Source organism: Lissotriton helveticus, chromosome 7 (genome assembly GCF_964261635.1).
Source record: "Lissotriton helveticus chromosome 7, aLisHel1.1, whole genome shotgun sequence".
Classification (NCBI taxonomy): Eukaryota; Metazoa; Chordata; class Amphibia; order Caudata; family Salamandridae; genus Lissotriton; species Lissotriton helveticus.
Window position 1 is genome coordinate 1,524,341,302 of NC_136068.1, and position 22,502 is coordinate 1,524,363,803.

At 44.9% G+C, this 22,502-nt stretch overlaps 1 protein-coding gene across 1 annotated transcript in view; it reads left to right on the forward strand.

The window, feature by feature from the left end:
* Positions 1 to 22,502, forward strand: part of EMP3 (epithelial membrane protein 3 (MAM blood group)) — a 114,858-nt gene that overhangs the window by 87,560 nt on the left and 4,796 nt on the right. Inside the window, exons 2-3 of the mRNA XM_078654968.1 lie at positions 2,547 to 2,649; positions 5,185 to 5,287. Of these exons, the coding sequence (XP_078511094.1) occupies positions 2,572 to 2,649; positions 5,185 to 5,287 (181 nt within the window). The 5' untranslated portion in view covers positions 2,547 to 2,571. The remainder of the gene's footprint in view (positions 1 to 2,546; positions 2,650 to 5,184; positions 5,288 to 22,502) is intronic.

The following is a 22,502-nucleotide window of genomic DNA, read 5'->3' on the forward strand; positions in this document are numbered from 1 at the left end:
CCCCTCTGCGCCGCCTTCTGACAGGGCTGCCCTGTGTTTACTGTAACATGCACAAAATTGTTTGGCTAGCCAAGACCTAAAAAACATGCCCTCTAAATGCAAATTGCGCTGTTCTGCCGCCGCCAAGGGATTTGAAGATTGGTCTGCCTGAGCACATAAGGGGAGGGGTGGCAAGCTTGCGCCTCTTAGCCACAAGCACGAGGACCGCATTTGCATACGCATTTATGGTCGCAGTTGCTAGCGTTGGAGCCAGGAGTGGGATTTACGCTAATTACTGTCTATTAGCAGCAACAATCCGAGCAGCGCATCCATTGACCATGGAGGCCTAATGGGAACTAATGCAGCAACGGGCTTTCATTTTCCTGCTCTGGCGACACCTGCCCCACCCAGGGTGAGCTGCTCTTCCCTTTGATGTCTACCAAGTTTACTTTGTAAAAAGGCTGCCAGGCCAATCATTAATGAACTCCGGCTAAGACGAGTTGAAAGCTACTGAAAGGAGCCTAGAAACACGCACACATTGCATACTTCGAGGGTGCCCCATCTCCCTGGGAGCGCCTGACCTTGGAGGTGGGGATCCGGGTTCGAGGGGAGAGGCGTTTTGTTGCTTGCAGTAGGACCCATGGTACCCCCCAAATCCCTGAACCTGGGCACCCCTGGCGGCTTTCTCTGGTCCTCTGCACTCCCGACATCTCCTGTGTGACCACAGGAATCCGTAGGCTCAGTGCAGCGGGAGGGAGGTGGGGGGTCATCAATGAGGTTAAGGCGAGCGAAGGAAGCTGCAGCTTGGGAGGGAGTAGTCGTTGCACAAAGGGATGGGTGTCAAGAGTACTCAAAACCCAAAGTCCATACTAGCAATATACAATGTTTACTTTGCATGTGCAGATTTCCATAGCAGCCGTAATTCAGAATACATCTTGAGTCGGAGATGTCTGTCCACATTGTGTTATCTTTTTGCAAATATGACACGTTGTTGATTGGCCTTTCTTGAAAATCAGAAGCAGGTTTAAAGCTGAGGAGTTTAATTTCAGCAGTGGGGCGGCTACAAAAATTGCGCAAGGCCTTAGTTAAACTGCCTCACGGCCGTACCTTATTTTTCAGGGAAAGCAAAATGGCTTTACGGTTTCTACACACCAAGAAGCGCTGTTGGGCCATGTGCATTTTGGTGACGTTTCATCATTGAGGCGCTGCGGGTAAACAGTCAGCAAAGAAGGACTAAACTCTGACAGTAAAAACCTTCAGTGACAACCTACCTCTGTAACAAAGAGGACCTCGCTGCAGATGATTTCTTGTCTTTATGGGGCCATGCGTTTGAAACACATGGCCCCATAAAGATAAGAAACCTTTTGCGACGGGAGGAAAGCAGGCGAGCCTGTCCAGTGGGCCGTCTGCAAAAGCCGAAAGTTTACATTACAAAAAGCTCTTTTCCAATGGCTGGCCACTGTTCAGGCATAAACGGTGACGCCAGCAAATGGAAAAGAGGGGCGGGGCTTAAAACCCTTTACTGAAGCTCCTTCAAAACATAAAATCTCGCCGAGCGAGCTGCGCATGTGCGCAGCCATGCTAGCTGAGACCTAAAACCAGTAATTATTCTCTGAACAACAGTGGAAGTAAATAGAGATGCCACAGAAGTAATATCTTTCTCACAGTCTGTTTCCCGGCACACACATGTATCCCGCTGATTTTATCATGACTTCTGTTTTTTGAGCCAAGTGGACACAACTGTTCATGATCTAACCATAGGACTGTTATCTCATCAGCCTGTCTTCTAAATTCTAGCCGCCATCTTTAAAAGGCAAGATTGAAGGGTGTTTCAGACAACATAGAGAGATATTCAAACTTACAGATTTTCAGGATCAAATTGAATTATGTTTCAGTTTTGCCAAAAAAACAAAAGCTGTCCCTTAAGAAAATCAAAACAGCTTTGGGATCCCCTGTGCCTCCTCACAGTGTCTTGTAAAGCATGATAGAGAGAGTGTCTTACAGTCACATACAGATTTTTGGGATGTAGCTCCCCCTAACTGTTTGCGAGGAGGATCAATAAGACCAGGGTTAATGAAAATGAGGATCGATGGAGTTAGGTAAAAAACAGACAAAAGAAATATCGAGCACTCTTTGCCATACTAATCTGTACACACTAAAGGCTTACTTCAAAACATACGCCTGTAAAATATAAAGGCTGCTAACAGCCCGCGAGCATTCCATAACACCCAAAATATGTGTCTTGCAATAAATGTTTTACACCCTGAATATGTTTGGACGTACAATATTGTGATGGATCAATTCTTATAGATGTATAGCACACTTTAAAAAGGACTCTACATATTACTCACCCTAGCACTAGAAATATATTCATGATCATTTTATGAGAGTATTATGTATTTTTAATACTATGCAATCGCCAAGTACTTTTCTGGTTTGCCATTAATTAATTAACTGCAAGTATATTTTAAAACTTGATTGTACCTTATTGAAACAGTGGCTTGCAGTGATGGATTTCATCGATATATATAACTGATGGATCTGCTCTTATGTGATTTTTTCTGTAGATCATTACCCACAGCTGATTGGACAATGAGTTTCCTCCTCTTTGGCGTTACGGCCCTTCACATCATCATTCTGGTGCTTCTTTTGGTAGCGACGCTAGACAAGGTAAGCCAGTGGCTGAACAGAAAACATCTTTGGTAAACCATAAGGCGTGATGCATCACCAGAGAGCGTATATGCATCTTAATAGTGGCTACCAGGGGCTTTTATCACTTGCACTAGCCAAATCTTCAATCAATTAGCCAAAGAGAGCCATCCACAATCTGCTACAGGGACCAAAAGATAAGAACTTTATCAATATTTTCTAGCCATTGTCATGGCTTTGTTCCCTTCACGCCACCCGTGGTCCAGAAAGGAGGGATGTCATTCTTTGGTCACTGCTTGAATGGGACAAGGGCACACCCCAAGGCAAGAGGACAAACACCACAGAATGCGGGATGGGCAAAAATCCCTCAAGGCGATCTGTGGGTTTGGTTAAAAGCACTGAGCCATAATGGAAAAGACAACATAATTATAACTTGTTTTTCTATAGAGTGCTTAATACCATAGCTTTTAAGTGCTGTAAAATGACACTGTTTTACTATCCTATATAATATACTCAATTTATCAACCTCATTTATGAAAAGTTGAGATGGCCATGCTGGGATTGTAAACTATTACCTGCACGCTACAGAAGATTTACTCACTGACCTATCTGTCAGACACCTCACTTGTCCACTTAATGAGATGATATCCCCCAGTGTCAGTGCTTAATTTGTGGGGTGTCTGACAGCGCTCAAGACCGGCCCTTATTTCTGAACAGGGGCATTTATGACAGTTCACCAAGTGGTGGCGTGGTCAGTCTATTTTTAAAGAACAGACGAACATTGTGTTTAGCAATTTAATATATGATTAAAATTAAAAGACAATACCAGTGGGCCCAGCATACTAGGTGCCCCAGGGCCGGCGTTAGGGCAGTGCAACTGGTGCAGCTGCACTGGGCGCTGACCTGTGGATGGGGCGCTGTGATCTCAGGGCAGGGGCTCTGTGTTTAGCAGTATTTTATGGTAGGAGAGAGGAGGGGCAGTTTTGCAGGTGGTAGTGAGAGAATCCGAGGAGGCGGTCATGGGACGTGGGGTGCCAAAAGAGATTGTCGCACCGGGCGCCACGAGCGCTAAAGCCAGCCCTGAGGTGCCCAACCGGCTTCAGCAGGCGCTCTGGTATTATCTTTTCTTTTACTTGTGGGGAACTGTCAAACCTATATGCAAGCTTTGGATCACCTGCTATAGCTCAAATGGTATTTCTAAGTGTCTAATCAATAGTAGATGGTGTTTGTACTGACATCTGGTTGTGCTGCCAGAGACTGCAGGTGATGCAAGTGAACTGATCTCCTGAGAAATATCATGGGCCCTAGCTCTTATTTGTTTCACATTAAGCAGTGCCCTATGTCCTGCCTTTGGGATAAACTGAAAAGACAAATAAGAAAGAAGATTCTTTATAGGTTTAGATTTGGATGAAAAAGCCAAGATTTTGCAACAGATTAATGGATTCGAATTCTCTGTGCAGAGAAAGGGAATATTGCAGAATATTTCGATTATGGTAATACTGTTCATTTAAATAACTCCCCCAAAGCATTTCTCAGTACATATATTAAAAAGACATATTAGGCTTAACTCTCCAGGAAGTATCTTTTGTGCCAGAGAAGGTCTTTAAGCTTAACCCTAGCTTTAATTGGCAGCTATTTTACGTCTCTGAGAATTGGTAACGTGGAAGATTCTCCAGTTGTTCTTAGAATATAGGCTGTCTGTGTTTTTAAGATGCTCAAAATTTAAATCGGATTTTGGGACATGACAGCCGTTATGACCTGATGTGCAAAAAGATTTTGCTGTCACAAACCCTGCGCTCTGACAAAAATCAAATACTTGCTACAGGAAAATTGTGTTTTTTTCACCTAACAAACCCGTTATGCAATTCGGAAAAGCCTTTGGAATCGCAAAAAGGGTTTAATGACTCATTCCAAATCACAATCAGGAGGTGTAGAAAAGGGCACCCCTCTACTATTTGTGATTCGCAATGTCACGTGTCAGTGGCTTGTGACTGCAATTGCAAACCATTGAAATCTACTGACTTCTGAAAGGAGGTGGTGACTGACTTGCAATGGGGAAGCTGACACCCTGGGACATGATGTTGTAAAGGTCTCCTTAGATTGTAAGCCCTCCCCTAAGGTTATCTGTGGTTCTCCTGGTGCGTTGCTATGACTCCTGGACGGCTTGGTAGCGTCCAGGTGATGACTCTTATGTGAATGGTTAAGGGCGAACGAGGATGTTCCCATGGATGCGCTAGGGTTGACATTCAAATGAGAGGTCCTTTCTTGGCCAGCTGGAGGTAGGTGATAGGATGTACACACTCCCAAGGTTGGGTTTGCCTCTTGGTGCACTAAATCAAGCACTGGCGGCCGGGTGAAGACCAGGATGGGCTCCTGGTGGGCTGATGTGAACTCCTGTTTCCTTGGTGTAAGCTACTGGTTGAGATTAGGGGTTGTGTGGGAAAGGAGACATGGATTGGCCCTCAGATTCATTTGGGCTGACGTTGATGAACTTTAGCAGCACCTCAAGGTTGCCTTACTCAGATATTTCTGCACTCTCTTGTCTCCTGTCTGCAGTCTTGGTGGGTCTTATCGGAGGATGAAACGCTGAATCTCTGGTATGACTGCCTTTACGACAACAACACTGAGGCCTGGCTGTGCTCTTCGGTGTCAGACAATGGTAAGTGGCAATGTAGTTGTCTTTACTCCTTTTTAGGTCTCGCCTTGCATTGCAGAGCAAAGCGCTGCTCGCTCGGCGAGAGATTTTGTGGATGAGGGGTTTTCGGAAAGGGACTCGAAGCTCCACCCCTCATTTCCATTGGCTTGAGTCACCGTTTATGCTAAACGGTGGCCTGCCTTTGGAAAGGGGGTATTTTGGTTGCCCCCCTTTTTCAATTTTTGGTCCGGCCCATCCAGACTGGCTCGACTGCTTTGCGTCTGTCACAAAGCACTTTTTTATCTTATTGGGGCCATGTGTTTCTAATTAGCGTGGAGGAGCGCACTGCTCCCGAACCTCTCAAAGGAAAAAAATCTTTGTTTGGTCAAGATTTTTTTCCTTTGAGAGGTCGGGGCAGTGCGCACCTCCATGCTAATTAGAAACACATGGCCCCATAAAGACAAGAGATCGATGCCTGCTTTAATTCCCGACGACGGGCAACTGTCCAAAAGCATGCAAACTCTCAGTCAGCTTTTGTGGGGGGTATGCTACATGCAGCTGAACGTGCTTCAGGCCTCAGTCCGCTCGTGAAATGCAAATATTCGGACAAACGTTACCTACGTGCTTGGGGCGAGCTCGCTTCAGATCGCGCTCATACAAAAAAAAAAATCAACAGGCAGTAAGACGCTGTACATGTGGGACTGTCTAGCCAAACACCAGCCATAGAGTTCAAACAAAGAACTAGAGCTTCTACTGAATGTCCGAAAGTCAAAGTTGATTGTTGAGTACAGAGTGCCAAATTCACATTAACTCGAACTGAGCAAATTAAATAAATAACCCTCTCATGCCACACCCTAAAATGAGATGTTTTACCTAATTTCGGAACCTTCTATTACTTGCATTTTTGGTTTAGGATTTTTTTTAAGGCAATGTATTTACAAACAAATTGGTGTTCCGAAAGAGCTGAAGGCTTATTGATGTGCAGAGATAATTGTTATCGTAACATGTTTGTGTTGTTGTGTGGGCTGGTTTAGGTTTGGCTTTCTTTTCCCTGAAACTTGCGCATGTCATGGGCCTCTTTTGAAGGTCCCTGGAGCTTGCTTTTACGTTGCATGTGTCCACGGGCCGGGTGTACAGGGAGTGGACCCGCTGACTATCACACTGGTAGCAAAGCGCCTCAAAGCAAAGCATTCAAAGCTGTCGCAGAGAATACACGTGTTCAACATGAGCCAATTATGGTATTTTTCATTTATTTAAAAACAAGCAATTTTCCACTTTTTTCTTTATTAAAAAGGGATGCTTTCACTTTTCTTTGCTTTACTTTAACATCCCTCATGGGAGTCGTGAGGCTGGGGGTCCACGTGTAGACTGGCACCGGCGACCTGAGGGAGACGGGCTGTCTCCTTTCAAATATCACCTTCTGCACTGTGTGCTAAGGCGTATCATGCAGCAGCATTTATAAGCACGATTTACCCTTGTGTGGGGGACCTGAAGCGCTTGCCTACACGAGTACCATACTACACTGTGTAGGGCGTGCGGTTAGCAGGGTAGTGTCTTTTTTTTGATCCTGTGTGGGGAGTGTTTCTATGTCATGCTTGAGGACCACGAGGTGCGGATTTGGGCGCAACAAGCCCAACAAGCATTTGTAATGCAATAGGTCTCGCATTTACGTAAGTTTAAGCTATTGGCATTGTAACTGACAATGCCCTTTTTTATGATTTAGTTTTTAAAACATAAATAGAAGCCATTGGCATTTACAACGCCACTAGCTTAAACTTGTGTAAATGCAAGACCTATTGCATTGCAAATGCTTGTTACTTCTTTGTAAATGTTCTAGGAAACAAGGAATGGGTGATGCTGGACTTGACAAGCATTCTTAGGTGTCCATGGTGCAAACAGGGTTGAAAGAAATAGTGATTGAATGAAAACAAGCTACATAGATTCACATCTGCCTTCCTCCCTGTTGTGATAACTAAAGAACACAATGGGCCAGATTCTTAAAGCCATCTGCACATGTAAGTCTCACTTACACTCTGAAAAGGCCTGATTTACATGTGCAAAATATTCATAAAAAGTGACCTTGTACTCTCAAACCCATTTACTTATGCCTAATAAAACCTCACTACCGCATAGCCTGGGGGAGCAGAAATTCCTCCACCCCAGAGTGTGCAAAGTGAGGTGGGAGTGAGGGGTGTGCCTTGAAAAGCTTGGGAACATCTGACCAATCCATTCCCACCCTGAAAATGATAAGAGGCTTGACTCCTGCAATAAATCCAATTCCAGGTTGGGAGTAGGAAGGGAATACTCCCAACATTGCTAAGTGTCTACAGAATGGTGGGCCAGATGTAGGTAATCTCAATTTACCTATTTTTAAATACCGAATTTTACCGATTCGGTATTTAGGAATAGGTAAATGGGATGTAGATAATTTTTCGGTAAAAATTACAGAATCGGTAAGATTTGGTAATTAAGAATCGGTATTTACTGATTCGGTATTTACTGAATCGGTAAATACCGATTCAGTAATTCCTATTCATTCCTATGGGCCTGGAGGCCCATAGGAATGAATGGGAATTACCGATTCGGTAAATACTGATTCGGTAAATACCGAATCGGTAAATACCCAATCGGTAATAGGGGGAACCCTTTCAAGGGTGGCAGGGTGTCACATTGACACCCTGTTGCACCCCTGAATAGTGCATGGGTGCACATGTGGCACACATACATGCTCTAAGGGCATGTATGTCTGCCACATGGCACTGAATAAAAAGCAAAAAATTGCTTTTTTAACGGTTTAGTTGGTGGTAAATAACGAATCCTTACAGGTGAAAAGCACTCACTTCAGTGCTTCCTACATTTCAGATTCGGTAATTTACCGAATCGGTATTTAAGAATTTGGTAATTTACCGAATTCTTAAATACCGATTTGGTAAATTACCGAATCTGAAATGTAGCCACCTACATCCCAAATGCCTAATACCGGTCGGTAAAGGCCGAAATTCCCGTCCGGTATTAGGGTTCCTACATCTGGCCCGGTGTTATTACACTGATAAACATGTTTTCTTTGTTGAGAAAAAAAGGAAATACAGGTTATGTGCCCTTGCACACGATTGCACATAGCAGTTTTTAGGATTGCATATTTGAAAAAGCTTCTGCATATTTACAAGTACAAATGTGCAAATGTTTCCATGAAATATTCCTGAAAACCTGCAACTGTCTCTAGTTTCCAGGCCTAACCAGGTACAGGTTTGTGAATTCCACAAATGTATAAATATTTATTTATTTATAAAGTTTTATATAGCGCGAACTTGACCCAAGAGAGTATCAGAGCTCTTTACATTTAGAATTGTTGCATTACAGGTTCTATCAGATACAAGAGCATAGTAGGGTACAGTACACATAAACAATGTTACAATAATTCGAAGGATGGAGGGGAGGAAGAAGTAATAGCGGGGAGACGAGGAGGAACAATGCCCAATGTCCGGCTGGGTAGGTGACGGTCAAGGGGGAAACCAGGGCTAATCTCCTCATTAGCTGTCAAGCAGCTCCACCGGTCATCAGCCATGTTGCTCAGGTCTCCGCGATCAGGAAAAACCAGTATTACGTTTATTTGATTTGCGAAGGTTATTTAGCGCTATCTAGACCCGGAGGTATCAGAGCACAAAACCAGGGGAACGTTGCATTAGAAGGTACATCAAGAGGATTATAAAGCGCTGGCTTTACAGACTGGTCTTTTATTCCATTGGGCATTTCTCATGGGGAAGTGGGGTATATTGAAAGGCCAGGGCATAGCTTCGGGGGGACGGGGCGTTTGGGCTGTCACACACCCCTAATAAATGTATATTGTGATAAATGGTTGGGTGCAGGTGCTTTCGGTTGGTTATGTGGGGCGTCTGTCCGATTTCACCAGGAATTTTTACACATAATATTTACCTCTCTCTGTTTGGATTGATTTAAAAATGTTGGTAATTTCACAGAATAATTTGTGTTCTCTCACTTAGTGCCCCTATCAAGCCACATTCCTCTCCCTTTCCATTCCCTTTTAAGCCCCTCTTGGTGTAGAAATGCATTTTAACATGTGCCAGAGTGATTGTTGGGAAAACTGAAGCTCGCCTCCCCTAATCTCACTAATCAAGCTACGCCCTTGTGGAAGGCGGGCATTTGGAGACATTGTAGGATGATTTTCAAACCCATGTCCTCTACTGCTTACTGACTCTTTAAACCACTCCCCCTCCCGCCTTCCCCCCCCCCCCACGCCCCCCATGTTAATTGCAGTATGCACAGAGAAGCTTCCAGAGAGGGAGCTAGAGAGAGAAAGAAGAAAGAAGAGTGATAGAGGAGAGGGAGGAGAGAAAATGGACAGAGAGAGACAGAAAGAAGAGAGGAAGGCAGCAGAGCGAGTTTGAACACTTTTCATAGGGCTGCGTCCCCAGTCCGGCCTTGAGAAAGGCTGGGAGGGCACATTTTCGTATTTTGTTGTGATTAGATCCCTCGTGAAGGTCTTGTTACAGAAACGTTTGAATATGGTGTTCTTGTCAGATTCGTGTTATATCTGGTGCGGTTCTGTGCTTAGTGTATGTGGTTGTGTTGTGTCTGCTTCAGAGTAAGTTTACAGAACACAAGCAAACCCTTTCATCAGCTTTCCATAACTGCCAAATCTGCAACCCTCTCTCTCCCAGCAGGCAGCGGGGCTCCTCCAGATGGTGGTCTCTGCCCTTTCTGAGTCATGTTCCTTGGCCTGTAATTTTCCGGTCTTTGCGTTGACCACAGCAGGGTGAGGCTCGCCACCTCGCCACCTCCCAGCGGACACGGACTCAGCTCCGCTATGCTGCATGTTTAGGAGTTGTGATCAGCTTCTAAAAAACGTCTCTTACAGAGAGTTCTCCATTTTTAACAAGCATTTGCAAAGCCAATAGGTCTCACGCATGTGAGAGCTACTGCAGTGGCGTAACAAAACATGAGGCGGCCTCCCTTCAAAGTACTTGCAGTGCCTCCCCTCCCCAAGCTCTGGACCTAGTCAGAATCTCTCAGTCCAGGGTCCCGCCGCCCGTGCACAGTGCTGGAGGGGGCCCCATGAATTTCAGAGGCCGTCTGCACTTTGGGGGCTAATGTTACCCCTCTGGGCTACTGGCTTTGCCAATACCTTGTAGGCATGTTGTACAGCAGCATGGCTAAAAGCTAGTTTCGTTGTGTAGAGGAGAGTGGTGCAGAGTAGAGTGTAGTGGCATAGCGTGGAATGGAGAGGCTTGAGTGGAGTGGAGCGGAGCAGCGTAGAGGCGTATAGAGTAGAGTGGAGTAGAATTGCATTTAGTAGAGTGGGGTTGTGTAGAGTAGCGTAGAGTGGAGTGTATTTTTTGGTCGAGGTAATATCCAGTCTGCCAAAGGCAGACCGGCAGTCCGAGATTTATTGTCAGTAAGAGGGCTGCTTTATCCCTCCCTCTTTTTGGCTCTCCCTCCATTGGCTGGCTTCCTAAACGGAGGCCAGCCATTGGAGGAGAGAGCCGTCCCTCCGAATAGGCTCCGTCTTTTTCGGATTTGGGGGCGTAAGTTTTGCTGTTCTTTAGACAGTGACGTTGTCTGTCACTCAAAACAGCAAAACACGCCCCGAATCCGAAAATGGCCGTGCGTTTCTCCGAGGCATTTTCTCCTTGCCTCGGAGAAACGTGGTGGTGTTTTCGGCTCCGCTCGCCTCCCCCCTTCCCTCTGCCCTCCTCCGTCGCGCTCTCGCCTCCCCCCCTCCCTCTGCTGCAGCTCTCCTCCGTCGTGCTCTGCCGCTCCCCGGCCCCCACCCCTCCCTCCCGCATTCGTAATCGTACCTCTGCCAGATCGGAGTCCCACAGACTCTGCGCTGGAAATCCTGCTGCTGCAAGCCAAGGTGAGAGCGGGATCCTTCTAGGAAGAATGGCTGCTGGTGGCACGGCTGGAGTGTGGAATGTAGATATCGTATCAGGTCGCAAAAATGGTGCTTCAACCCGCTTACATTTTACAGCCTGCGCAATCTGAGCGGCGAAGACGTGGCGGTGTGCGCCACCTTAAAACTCAGCAGCACAAACAGCAGCCTCGCCGTTCATTTACTGCAAGGTTAGGCGCTTGGATATGATGGATGACGTGTTAGGGCCGGAGCAAACCTCCGCACTCAATCAAAGAAGCGGCGGAAATTTGACTCATAAACGTCGATAATCCTGTGATAAACGGCAAACTACTTTATGGGGGTCGTGTCTTTTTCTACGTTTATAAAAAGGCATACGAATATATATATTGACCTCGACAGCGCTCAGGTCCCCCGAGTGATGCTAGGCCGCCCCCCCGAATGTTCCAGGCCCCGGTGTTTGCCTGTGGGGTGCAGGGGACGCTCTGGTGGATAATTCTTCACGCTTTGGATTAAGCGAGGCGGCGGGAAAAGCCGACAGCGCACGTGCCGAGGGTTCAAATAAACCGCTATTGATCCGCGCGAAGATATTGTCTTTCTGGAAAAGGAATCTGCTGCCCATGTCCCTTTTTTTAGGTCATAACATCCGATGGGACCAGGTGACAGATCACCTCTGACACGCGGGCATGTCACCTGCAGCTTGGCAGGTGGGCAGGAAGCGCCAGGTTATGCATTTCAAACGTATTTCGTATGTATATAGTACAACATATTGTCGGGGATTGTGCAATGAATGGTTATTTGAGGTGTCTTGCAAAGCGCCAAGACACCATTTTCAAATATCTTAAGAATGGACTAAAACATCGTAAACTCGAGGATGTCTTGATTCAGTGAGGAGTAACGGAAGTAATATCACGCACACGGCGATTACATCGCAGGGTCATGATCTCTGTCAACCCCCAGCCCCTCAGCAGCCTCCTGCGTGCTACTGAGGGTAGGACAAGGAGTTGAACCACAGCAAGTAAACAGGGCTTTGGCAAAACGTTTTGTGCCTGACTTTGTCTTCATGATTCCTCAGGCCAGTCTCAAGGACAGAGAAGGGCCAGTAGGCGGTAGAAACAGCTACTCCTGGGTACCTTTAATTGATATATATGTGTAAACGTACATAACATCGGCTACACTTGGGGGCTTATTTACAAGCCCAATAAGCCCCTTGTGCCCCTGGTGCGTCACTTGTAATACGGGAAAAAGTGACGTGCATACAATAAATCCACGTGGAATGTATTACACCGCTATTAAGCTCTGACGTGTATGACGACCCTACAGCGCTTAGTCCTCCCCCCCCCTTCCTGTACCCACAAATACACACCCTTGTTGTTTATTTATACAAACTGTTAACGGGCACATTCAATACACACGCACAACAAGCCATTCACGCGGGATTCTACCAAAACTATACAAGAACCCCCTCACCCCCCACCCACACACACCTCATGGTTAATAAAACAAATAAAGCACCGCCGGATGTGTAATACTGTTTATTTTACTCTGGAAAGGAGACGAGCCTCGCTTGAGAGCCACAGCGCGCTCTGGCTGAGCCCAATGCTGTGGTACACCCACCAGTACCCGCCCTGTGCCACACACCGCTGTGTTGTATGCAACCAGCTAGTGCGAAGCCCATGTGCACTGTAACACCACCCGTGAATATGTCATGACACACTTGCCATCGCATGGGTCGTATTGCCCCATCTAGCGTGCCTTCCACAATATGCAGTACACACAGGTGTTGAGTGCCTCGATGCCTATGTTATAACGCACGGCGCTTTGCCATAGATATTCAAATCTATGATCCATATCTTTGTCACATTCCCAGCGCGTGTGGTGTATTACTGTAAATAGTGCATATGCAACGTTACACACCCCAGCACATATTTTATATTACAACTTTAGAGACTAGTTAGGTTACACAACACTACCTTCTGCATATTGCAATGCAAGGTGCATATTGCACAGCACACGCTAGTTCCTGCATTACATCGCGCTCTCTAATGAATCTGTCATTGCGCACAGTGCATTGCATATTATATGTCACGCCCCCGTTCATCTTATATCATCACACTTTTTGGTGCATAGTTTATACCATACACTATATTTAGATTCCATTTTTAATCGTGCTCTCAGGACTATATTCCATATGACACTCTGCGTTCACCTGCCCTTTTCACGGGCATTACATTTTGCGAAGGGGGGGAGGCGGGGGTGTGTGGGTGGGGGGCTGTCATGGAGTGTTGCTGCTAAGGGTGCCCGGAGTTACATTCACAAACGTCCTCTTCTTCCCGAATAAAAGTGAGATTATACTGCATACTTGTCCATATTTTACGTAGTTCGCAGACACACATTTTAAAAGCAATAAAGTTCCTGATACCCTCTAATTACAGGGATTTGTAAGATAACTTTGTTTTTAGGAAAACAACTAGACCTATTTAAGATAGATTTCATTTCTTTAGTGCATCGGAGATAACTTTATAGAACAACTCTGTGTGTTGAAGCGGAGTTAAAACATTAGTACAGAAGAAAAGAGACAAACTGGTTTGTTTGTCAGGCAGGTCATGAGCAAAACCAAGCGCTTTTAGCTTTCTCCAAGGGCGATGTTTGGTCCAGTGACTCCAGAACATGGAATTTGGGAGGTTGAAATGAGCAGATAATAACCTATTTTGTGTCGGGGGGGGGCTCAGAATTATGTACTGTCACTAGGGGTCTGTGTGTGGCTCAATGTGTGGCTCTGTCTGTGTGTGTGTGTGTGTGTGTGGCTCTGTGTGTATGGCTCTGTCTGTGTGAGGGTGGCTCTGTGTAGGTGGCTCTGTGTGTGTGGGTGGCTCTATGTGAATGACTGTGTGGGTGGCCCTGTATGTGTGTTTGTGTGTGGCTCTGTGTGGGTGTAAATGCAATAGGTCATGCATTTGCGAGCGATGAAGCTATTGGCATTGTAAATGACAATGCCATTTATTTAACGATTAAGCTATTGGCAATGTAAATGACAATGCCATTTATTTATGATTTAAAAAAAAAAAATAATGTCATGAGCAATGCCAATAGCTCTACCTTTAATAATGCCGAGACCATTGCATTGTAAATGCTTGTTGTAGAGTGGAGTGGTGGAGAATTGAGTCAAGTAGTGTAGAGTAGAGCAGAGGGGAGTAAAGTGAAGTGGGGTAGAGTGGCACAGTATAGTGGAGTAAAGTGATGTAGAGTGGGGTACAGTACAGTGGCATAGAGTAGAGTGGTACAGAGTGGAGTGGAGTTGAGTAGAGTGGAGTTGAGTAAAAGTGGCTTTGGTTAGAGTGACATAGATTGGGTTGAAGTGGAATACAGTAGAGTGGAATGGTGTAGAGTAGAGTGGTGTAGAGTGTTGTGAAGTGGCGAAGAGTAGAGTAGTGTGGCATAGAGTGATGCTGAGTTAAGTGGAGTCGAGAAGGGTAGAGTGGTGTACAGGGGTGTAGAGTAAAGTGCAGTGGCATGGGGTGGAGTGGTGTAGAGTGGCGTAGAGAACAGTGGTTTAGAATAGAGTGGTGTAGAGTGTAGTAGAGTGGCCTAGAATGGAGTGGCATAGAGTGCTTTAGAGCACCATTGTGTAAAGTGGCGTAGAGTGGAGTGGGGAAGAGTGAACTAGCGTGGAGGGGTGTAGAGTGGAGTGACATACAGTGAAGTGGTGTGGAGGGGTGTAGAGTGGAGTGGCATAGTGTAGCATAGTCTGGAGTGGGTGGCCTGGAGTAAGACGGCATAGAGCATAGTAGGGTAGAATGGAGTGGCGTAGACTAGAGTGGAATGGAGTGTCGTGCAGTGAAGAGGAACAGAGTAAAGTGGCGTAGAGTAGACAGGTGTTGGGTAGGTTCTTATAGAGTAGAGTGGCATAGCGTGTGGTGCCGTAGAGTGGCATAAAGTAGAGTGGCATTGAGTGGGATAGAGAGGCGTGGAGTACAACGGAGCAGAGTGGCAAAGAATAGAGTGGCATGGAGTGGTGTAGAGTAGAGTGGAGTGGCATAGAGTAGAGTGACATAGAGTAGAGTGGCATATGTTGTCATAAAGTGGCGTGGAGTGGCGAGGTCGGAATTAAGTGGTGTAGATTGGGGCAGAGTGGTGTAGAGTAGAGCTGCGTGGAGTAGTGTAAAGTGTTTTAGCAAGGAGTGGCATGGAGTGAATTAGAGACGCCTAGAGTGGCGTACAGTGGAATGGAGTGGCATAGAGTGGTGTAGCATGGTGTAGAGTAGAGTGGGCGTAGAGTGGCATTGTGTGGAGTGTAGTAGAGTGGCATAGAGCAGAGTGGCATATGGTGGACTGGCATAGAGTGGAAGGGTGTAGACTGGACTGGAATGACGTGGAGTGGCACAAAGTAGAGTGGAGAGGAGTAAAGTGGCGTAGAGTGCCATAGCCTGGAGTGGAATGGCATAGAGTAGAGAGGCTTGGAGTAAACTGGTTTAGAGTGGAGGCATAGAGTGGGGTGGAGTTGCGTAGAGCAGCATACAGTTGAATGGCATAGAGTGGTGTGAAGTGGCATATGGAGGAGTGGCGTGGAGTGAAGTGGCATAGAGTGGAGTGGTGTAGAGGTACGTGGAGTGCAGTGGTGCAGAATAGTGTAAAGAGGCATGGAATGCTGTGGCATGACATGAAATGAAGTGGTGTAAAGTAGAGTGGTGTAAAATAGAGTTGAGTGCCGTAGAGTGGTCCTGTGCGAAGTGGAGTGGTGTATAGTGGAGTGGCGTAGAGTGGCTTGGAGAGGTGTGGTTTGGAGTGGAATGACGGAGAGTGGAGTAGAGTGGCGTAGAGTGGAATGGTGTGGAGTGGCATGGAGTGGAGTGGCACAGAGTAGAGTGGAGTGGTGTAGAGTGACCTGGAGTGGCATAGAGTAGAGTAGAGTAGAGTGGAATCGTATAGAGAAAAGTGGAGCGGGTAGAGTAGAGTGGCACAGAGTGGAGTGGAATAGAGTTGAATGGCGGAGGGTAGATTGGAGTGGTGTGGTGTAGAGTGGCGTAGAGTGGAGTTGAGTGGCATAGACTGCAGCAGGGTAAAATTGAGTAGCGAAGAATAGGACAGTTGTGGGCATAAGTGAAGTGTCAATAAAGGCAGCAGATAGAGTGAAAGTAACATAACTAAGAAACAGTATGCCTGTGTTAACAGTAGGGAAGCACATTGCACGTCCATGAATAATAAAAAAATGCTTGTAAAACAAAAGTGTGTTTCAAAAATAACATGTACAAGGGAGGAGCTAACACAAGAAAGGAACAGAAGTCTACGGGACCTAAGCAATTGAAAGATTGCAAAAAAGAGTTACAACTAAAGGTATGCTGTAGGCGGATTGTAAGCCCACTGAATAGTAAGCAATACATGTGGCAGCATAGCGCATGCACTGTGTAGGAGAGACCTAAAAATGATTTAGCAGTTTTTAAATCAGCAAGGCTTGCCCAGCATTTCCCCTGTTTCACCACTTACAAAACATCATAAAACTTTAGAAAAATACTGTAAAAAATAGGTAGCTATACGACTTAGTACACAAAACCCAGGCACAATACTTATGCACAGATATTTAGGATCAGAAAAAGCAACAAACATGCACATACAGGCGCAAATGTGTTTGTAGACAGAACGTTCAGGTCAAGTGGCTTCTTGGTTACAGATGTTTATTCTAAGGTTACTTAATGTTCATTTTTTTGACCTTGGAATGATGAAAGGCTGACTGGATCCTCAAACCTATAACTAAGAGGTCAAGAACAGATCTTTGTAATAGATCCATTCTTCCAATGAGCCATCAGACCTGGCAAAGTACACATAAAGTCATACCCACACCATCACTCACTCGTGTGCACTATAGGTGCAGGCTTACAATATGAACATATGCATAGAGACGAATTGGGTACTTTTACCTGTCTTCGTGAATCACCCCAAAAATGTACAATATTCTATTAGTAAAAGTGCAAAGAGGGAATAGTCTTTTTTATTTGCACTAACTGTGTATGAGTATTCCCTGATTGTGTGCTGCCCACCTCAAGGAATAATCACAACCCATGTCAGGGAGAACGCCTAAAATCACTAATTTAACCTAAGCTGAAACCACTGTTAGCTATGGCACTAAGCAGGTTTAAATTATGTGAAACGTATTTCTGCAGTATCAAAACAGTAATAGAGTCCAAATACAAAACAATACATTTCCCAAACTGAATTTGAAAAATTATATAAAATTTACTAAACCAAATGACACTAAAATGATAAACATCCAATAAGGAGAACTGGAGATACGATTTTTAAAGCCTTAAGTAGGAATAGGACAAAGAAGCACAAAGTGCCAATGAGAGACCTAGACCTGGGCTCCATTTGATGCTGACCATGATAGAGTGCAGGTCAGATACACCAACAGGTTAGTCATAGCCAAAGATTTTACCTTCTAACTTAGTCCTTTAATGCCATCTCCACCAGAGAAGTACACATTAGAACACCCCCAGGACCTCAGAGGAAGCACTTAGAGACTCACAGGATGTCCGGCAGAGGCCAACAGTAAAGTCCAGTCCAGGTCTAGTTGCCACATGTCAGCTGGGCAGTTGTAGGAAAGGCCTCTTGTAGTTTTGTGTGTCCCTGTGACTTGAGCAAGAGGTCAGCCTTATGACTTTTGGTGTCCACTTTGTTGTCCTAGGTAAGAGAGAGAGCAGGTCCAGTTCTTCTGAGCTCCTCTTGGGTCTTAGACAGCAGTTTCAGTCCTCTTCTGATCTTCTTCAGATCCAGGAGTGGTCTGAAGTGGGTGCCTGTATATGCTATATTCATGCCTGGCCCGAGCTAGTGAGTGGGAATGACTCCTGGAGACGCCCTAACCAATGGGATAAAAGTTATTGTAGCCATAAATACCCACTTTGAGCATTTTCACAATGTCAAAACTCTTCAGCCACACTGAACTTAGACTCTGAGGGCTGCGGTCATGTGTATTATAATAACCCTTGTATTCTCCCACATCTAACTCTAAAATCCAGCTTGGACAGCCACTGTCCAGAAGTCCGGTAGAACAAAAGTCGGGGTTTTCTAGTGGCCAGATTGTGGAAAAACAAGAACTGTTATGGCATCCTGTTTCCCTCCCTTTTTTAGTGCACCTGTAGTGTTATATATAAAGCCTAGAGACAGAAGCCTGATAAGACAAAGCAGGCCCTTCAGCAACCAGACAGTGAAGACACAAAAATTATTTGGCATCCTGTTAGCTGCCTTTCAAGTGCTCAACCCCAAAGTGCATTCAACTTATTTCGAATTTTTGAGGTAGCATATTACAAACAATGTGTTTATCTTTCTCAGTACCTCCATTGAGAGTGCACGACTTCCATCGCCTGGTGTTAAAAACACAGCTCTTTGTATAATGGGAAGTAGCCCGCCACTGCTGCCAGCTGTGCTTTGTTGAGTGCTGGGGTCCACAGTCTTTCTATGCTGCCACTCACTGGTCAGAAAACCATATAGAATTTGCTCCATCCCAAAATTATTGGTGATTGAGCGTTCCATACTGACAGGAACCACAGAGAACTATTAAGTCTCCATATATAGTATGGCATAGATTATAAAATGACCCATAGCAGACTAGATTAACTCATTCTGATTCAAGTCCTGTGTTTTAGTTCCTCTCTGCAGATTGCTTTTAGCATGTGTTGTCAAAGAGCTCTTGTGGGCTACAGTAATACTTACAGTGCCTTTGTGTCCTCCCATTGCCTACCATTGGTTGACTTTCTTGTCAGTCTCATTTGCTTGCTTTTTTAGGTCTCGCCTGCTAATGCGCTTGCATATTGCTGGCGAGAGATATAGGGGCTTAACCAGAGCTTAACCAAACGGGCGATTTCATGCAGTGCCCGTGAAAAGTGCGTGCACGCATCAAAGCCACAAGCCTCCCTCCCACAAGCTTCCCCCAGCGTGCGCTCTACCTCAGGCATTTCTCCTCCCCTAATTATTCACGGCCGGCCGGCCGTACTTTCACTTTCACGGCCGCGAGGCCGTGTCTCATTTTAACTTGTTTTATATTTACTGCTCCGTACCTACCCTTCGGTCTTCCGCAGCTCTAGTGGAGCTGTTTGAGCGGAAAGGGAGAGGTTTTGCTTTATTCTGCCCCACTTTCTGGATGAACATCGATTTTGGAAGTCAGCGCTATAGCGCTAAGCTGCATTCTTAAACAACAAGCAAAGCAGATAAAAGCGCTCCGCACGCTGCACCACTTTTTAACTTTTAAAGCAGACATGCTGCTCTGTTTCTAAATCTTGTTGCTGTTGTAAAGCTCTAGTAAGCTCGCTGCTGCTTCTCGGCACTTATAGCCATCTGGTATGAAATGAGATGGAGGGAAACAGAGCGAGATAGAAGGATGAGAGGCGAAGAATGAAGGTGGGGAGGGGAAGGGAAGCAGATGGAGAAAGGTAGACAAAAGATAGGGTGACAGAAGAAACAAGCATTGAACATGCAATAGGTCTCGCCTTTTATTAAGTTAAAGCCATTTGCTTTGCTATACAATACCATTAGCAAAGCAAATGGCTTTAACTTAATAAAATGCAAGACCTATTGCATTTTCAATGCTTGTTTTCTGATGCTGTTCAGCGTGGACTTTAACTGTTTGTTTGTTTCTGCTGCTGCTGAACAGCCAATATAAAACAAGAACAATTCCCTTGAGCAAGGTCATGTACATAAACACTATAAATGGAAAAAAGCAATAGCTATAACAAGAAAATTAAAAGTAAATTTTTTATTGTATACAGTACAGTTAAAAAAGCAAAAACCAAGTGATCTGCGTAGCACAAGATAAAATGAATATAACAATAAAATAACAATCCCACATTCAATATTGACCAGCAATATTGCTAAAAACAGATAGAAAAACAGTAAGACATACAGTTTGTGCAATACAAGGTGTGTGTTCTGATATTCTTTTTTAAGGCACCGGTGTTATGCACTCTAAGATTATACTGTGTCAACCTCAGTGTCTGAACCATGAATCACACTGTACTAGGGCGTCGACGCGTTTCGGTGGTTTGTTGAAATTCTATCCACCTTTATCAAGACAAAGAATCGGTTTCTGTCGTAGTATACATATGTTCCTAAAAAATGGATACACAGTGGAATTAATATTTTGGCAATCAACTCGTTGTTAAAATTATCCTGTTTACATTTTAACAAGGACTCTGTTATTCACATTAATTGACACATCTTCACTGTACATTTCTAGATACAGAATTTCATACCATCATAGGAGACTGAGCATGTTTAATGCATTATGGCATTTGAAACTAAAACAAGCTCCAGAAGGTAAACTATCCTTCATATAGATTCACAAGCGTACTGTATTGCCTCTAGGGGCAACCTATCATAGCATCGTGGAAGACAGGACATGTCTAATTAGTTATAACATTTGTATCTGAAGCAAATTTTTACAGCATAATAAGAGGCAGTTGCATGTTATTTGAATTATCTACCTACTATCATGTCCTATTTTGATGCTAGGCCCTTATCACCCTTGACGAGCAATGTTATTGCTCGTATCTAATTCATAATGCTGTTTATTCCCTAATTCTTTATCTAACCCATCTGATATTCAGAGCTAGTTATCCTTGCCGCCTTTGATGCAAGGATATGGTTCTATTACTATAAGTTCATTGACGTGCATGCTGTTATTCCTAATTCTTATCTAGTAGATACTGTATTGAGAGGCAAAGTCGCCGTACCTGTTTATATAATGCCGAACTTTCTGAGTCCACAGCGCTTTACTTTCAATCGCGTTTTGTGGGACCAGAGGCGCCTAAGTCGTGCCCCGGAGGCGTGAGTATTCGTTCTCTATCAGGAACGAAACAAGAAAGAAACAGAAAAACTAGGCATTTAGTAGGCACCCTAGAGGATTATGAACTGAGAGTTAAAGTATGCCGGATTGGCCTCTGGCTGGAACGCTTACCTCTACGTCTACTGGCGGCTGCACGCTTCTCTGGTCGCAAACATTCAATGCAACCCAAGAAGCGGGACGCCATGTTTAAGACGTCTAGACTCGCTGTTCATTGGTTCAATTATTGACCAATGGGAGCTCTAGGTAACGGGTCTCGGAATTTGCGTAGCAAAGCTCGAATTCCGTACTTCTCATTGGATGAGGGCACTGTTGACTGCGAGTGGCGGCGGGAACCCGTCTTACATATCGTAGCATGAAAAATCCCTCTGTTCTATTCGATACTTCTCGCGCAATTATTGTAGCCTGTATGTCGACTACATTTATTGACCCCTTGTTATGTTACGTGGAATATCAAGATGGTCCAGAGTTATCCAAACTGAACCACTGTCTCAAACGGACACACTCTGCCCCGCCTCCCAATGGACGCATGCCCCGGGTGGTTGTGCACTATCTGTGCCTGCAGTTTATCCCGACCGGAGTGATCTAGATGGTTCCCTAGTATGTTTATGCGCCACTTTTATTTGTAGGATGAGGAAAGGTACATTTGGGCTCAATTAGAAGCAGAAAGATCAATTGTCAAAGTTTATAAACTTAGATCATAGTCATAGAGAACACCTATGGCAATGGTCGAGTCCAATATTCAAGATTCAAAATTCAAATCTGTTAGAAACTCTCTAAAGATTACATATAAAAGGGAGAGTCTAATGAGACATATTTGTGTGTGGTGTGTGGGACTCTTCCTAAGAGGGGGGGAGGAGTAGTCTATATTCTATGCTTTTTAGAATAGATTAGACTGAAGCGAACAAATAGACCCAGCTAGAAGGGTCATAAGCGTGCTCGGTCTGATATCGAAACTGTTTGAGATATTGGCAGAACTGGACCAGTTGAAGAGAAGTTGGTCTTTACAGAGGAAGTTCTAAATGCATTTGGTCCAGTCCTCCCTGGTGTTTAACCCTTTATCAATGGTATTAAGGTGGCAGAAGTACCATTGTTCTCTCGTTTTTCTCAATTTATCGACGTCCCCTCCTCATCTAGTGGTTCTGATTTTCTCCAGGATAAACCATCGCACGTCATCACAAGAATGGTTGTGCTGTCTATAATGTTCCGTGAGGGGAGCGTTACATTTGTTAGTGCGAATGGCTGATTTGTGCTCAAGAACCCTAACTCTCAGTTCTCTGCTGGTCTCACCCACATAACCTAGGTTACATGGGCAAATCAGCAGATAAACAACATTTTGGCTTCTGCAATTGTTAAACGTTCTTGAGGTCAGGGATTTTTCATTGTAATCGAAGGAGGTTCCTACGATGCAATGTGGGCAGATAGAACAGGTTCCACACTTGTGATTACCTGTTGCCAGTCCACCAGTTAAAGTTTGTTGGGATTCTCCAGGTGGCTTATAGGTGTGTACTAGACAATTACGTAGAGTTTTGTTTCTTCCA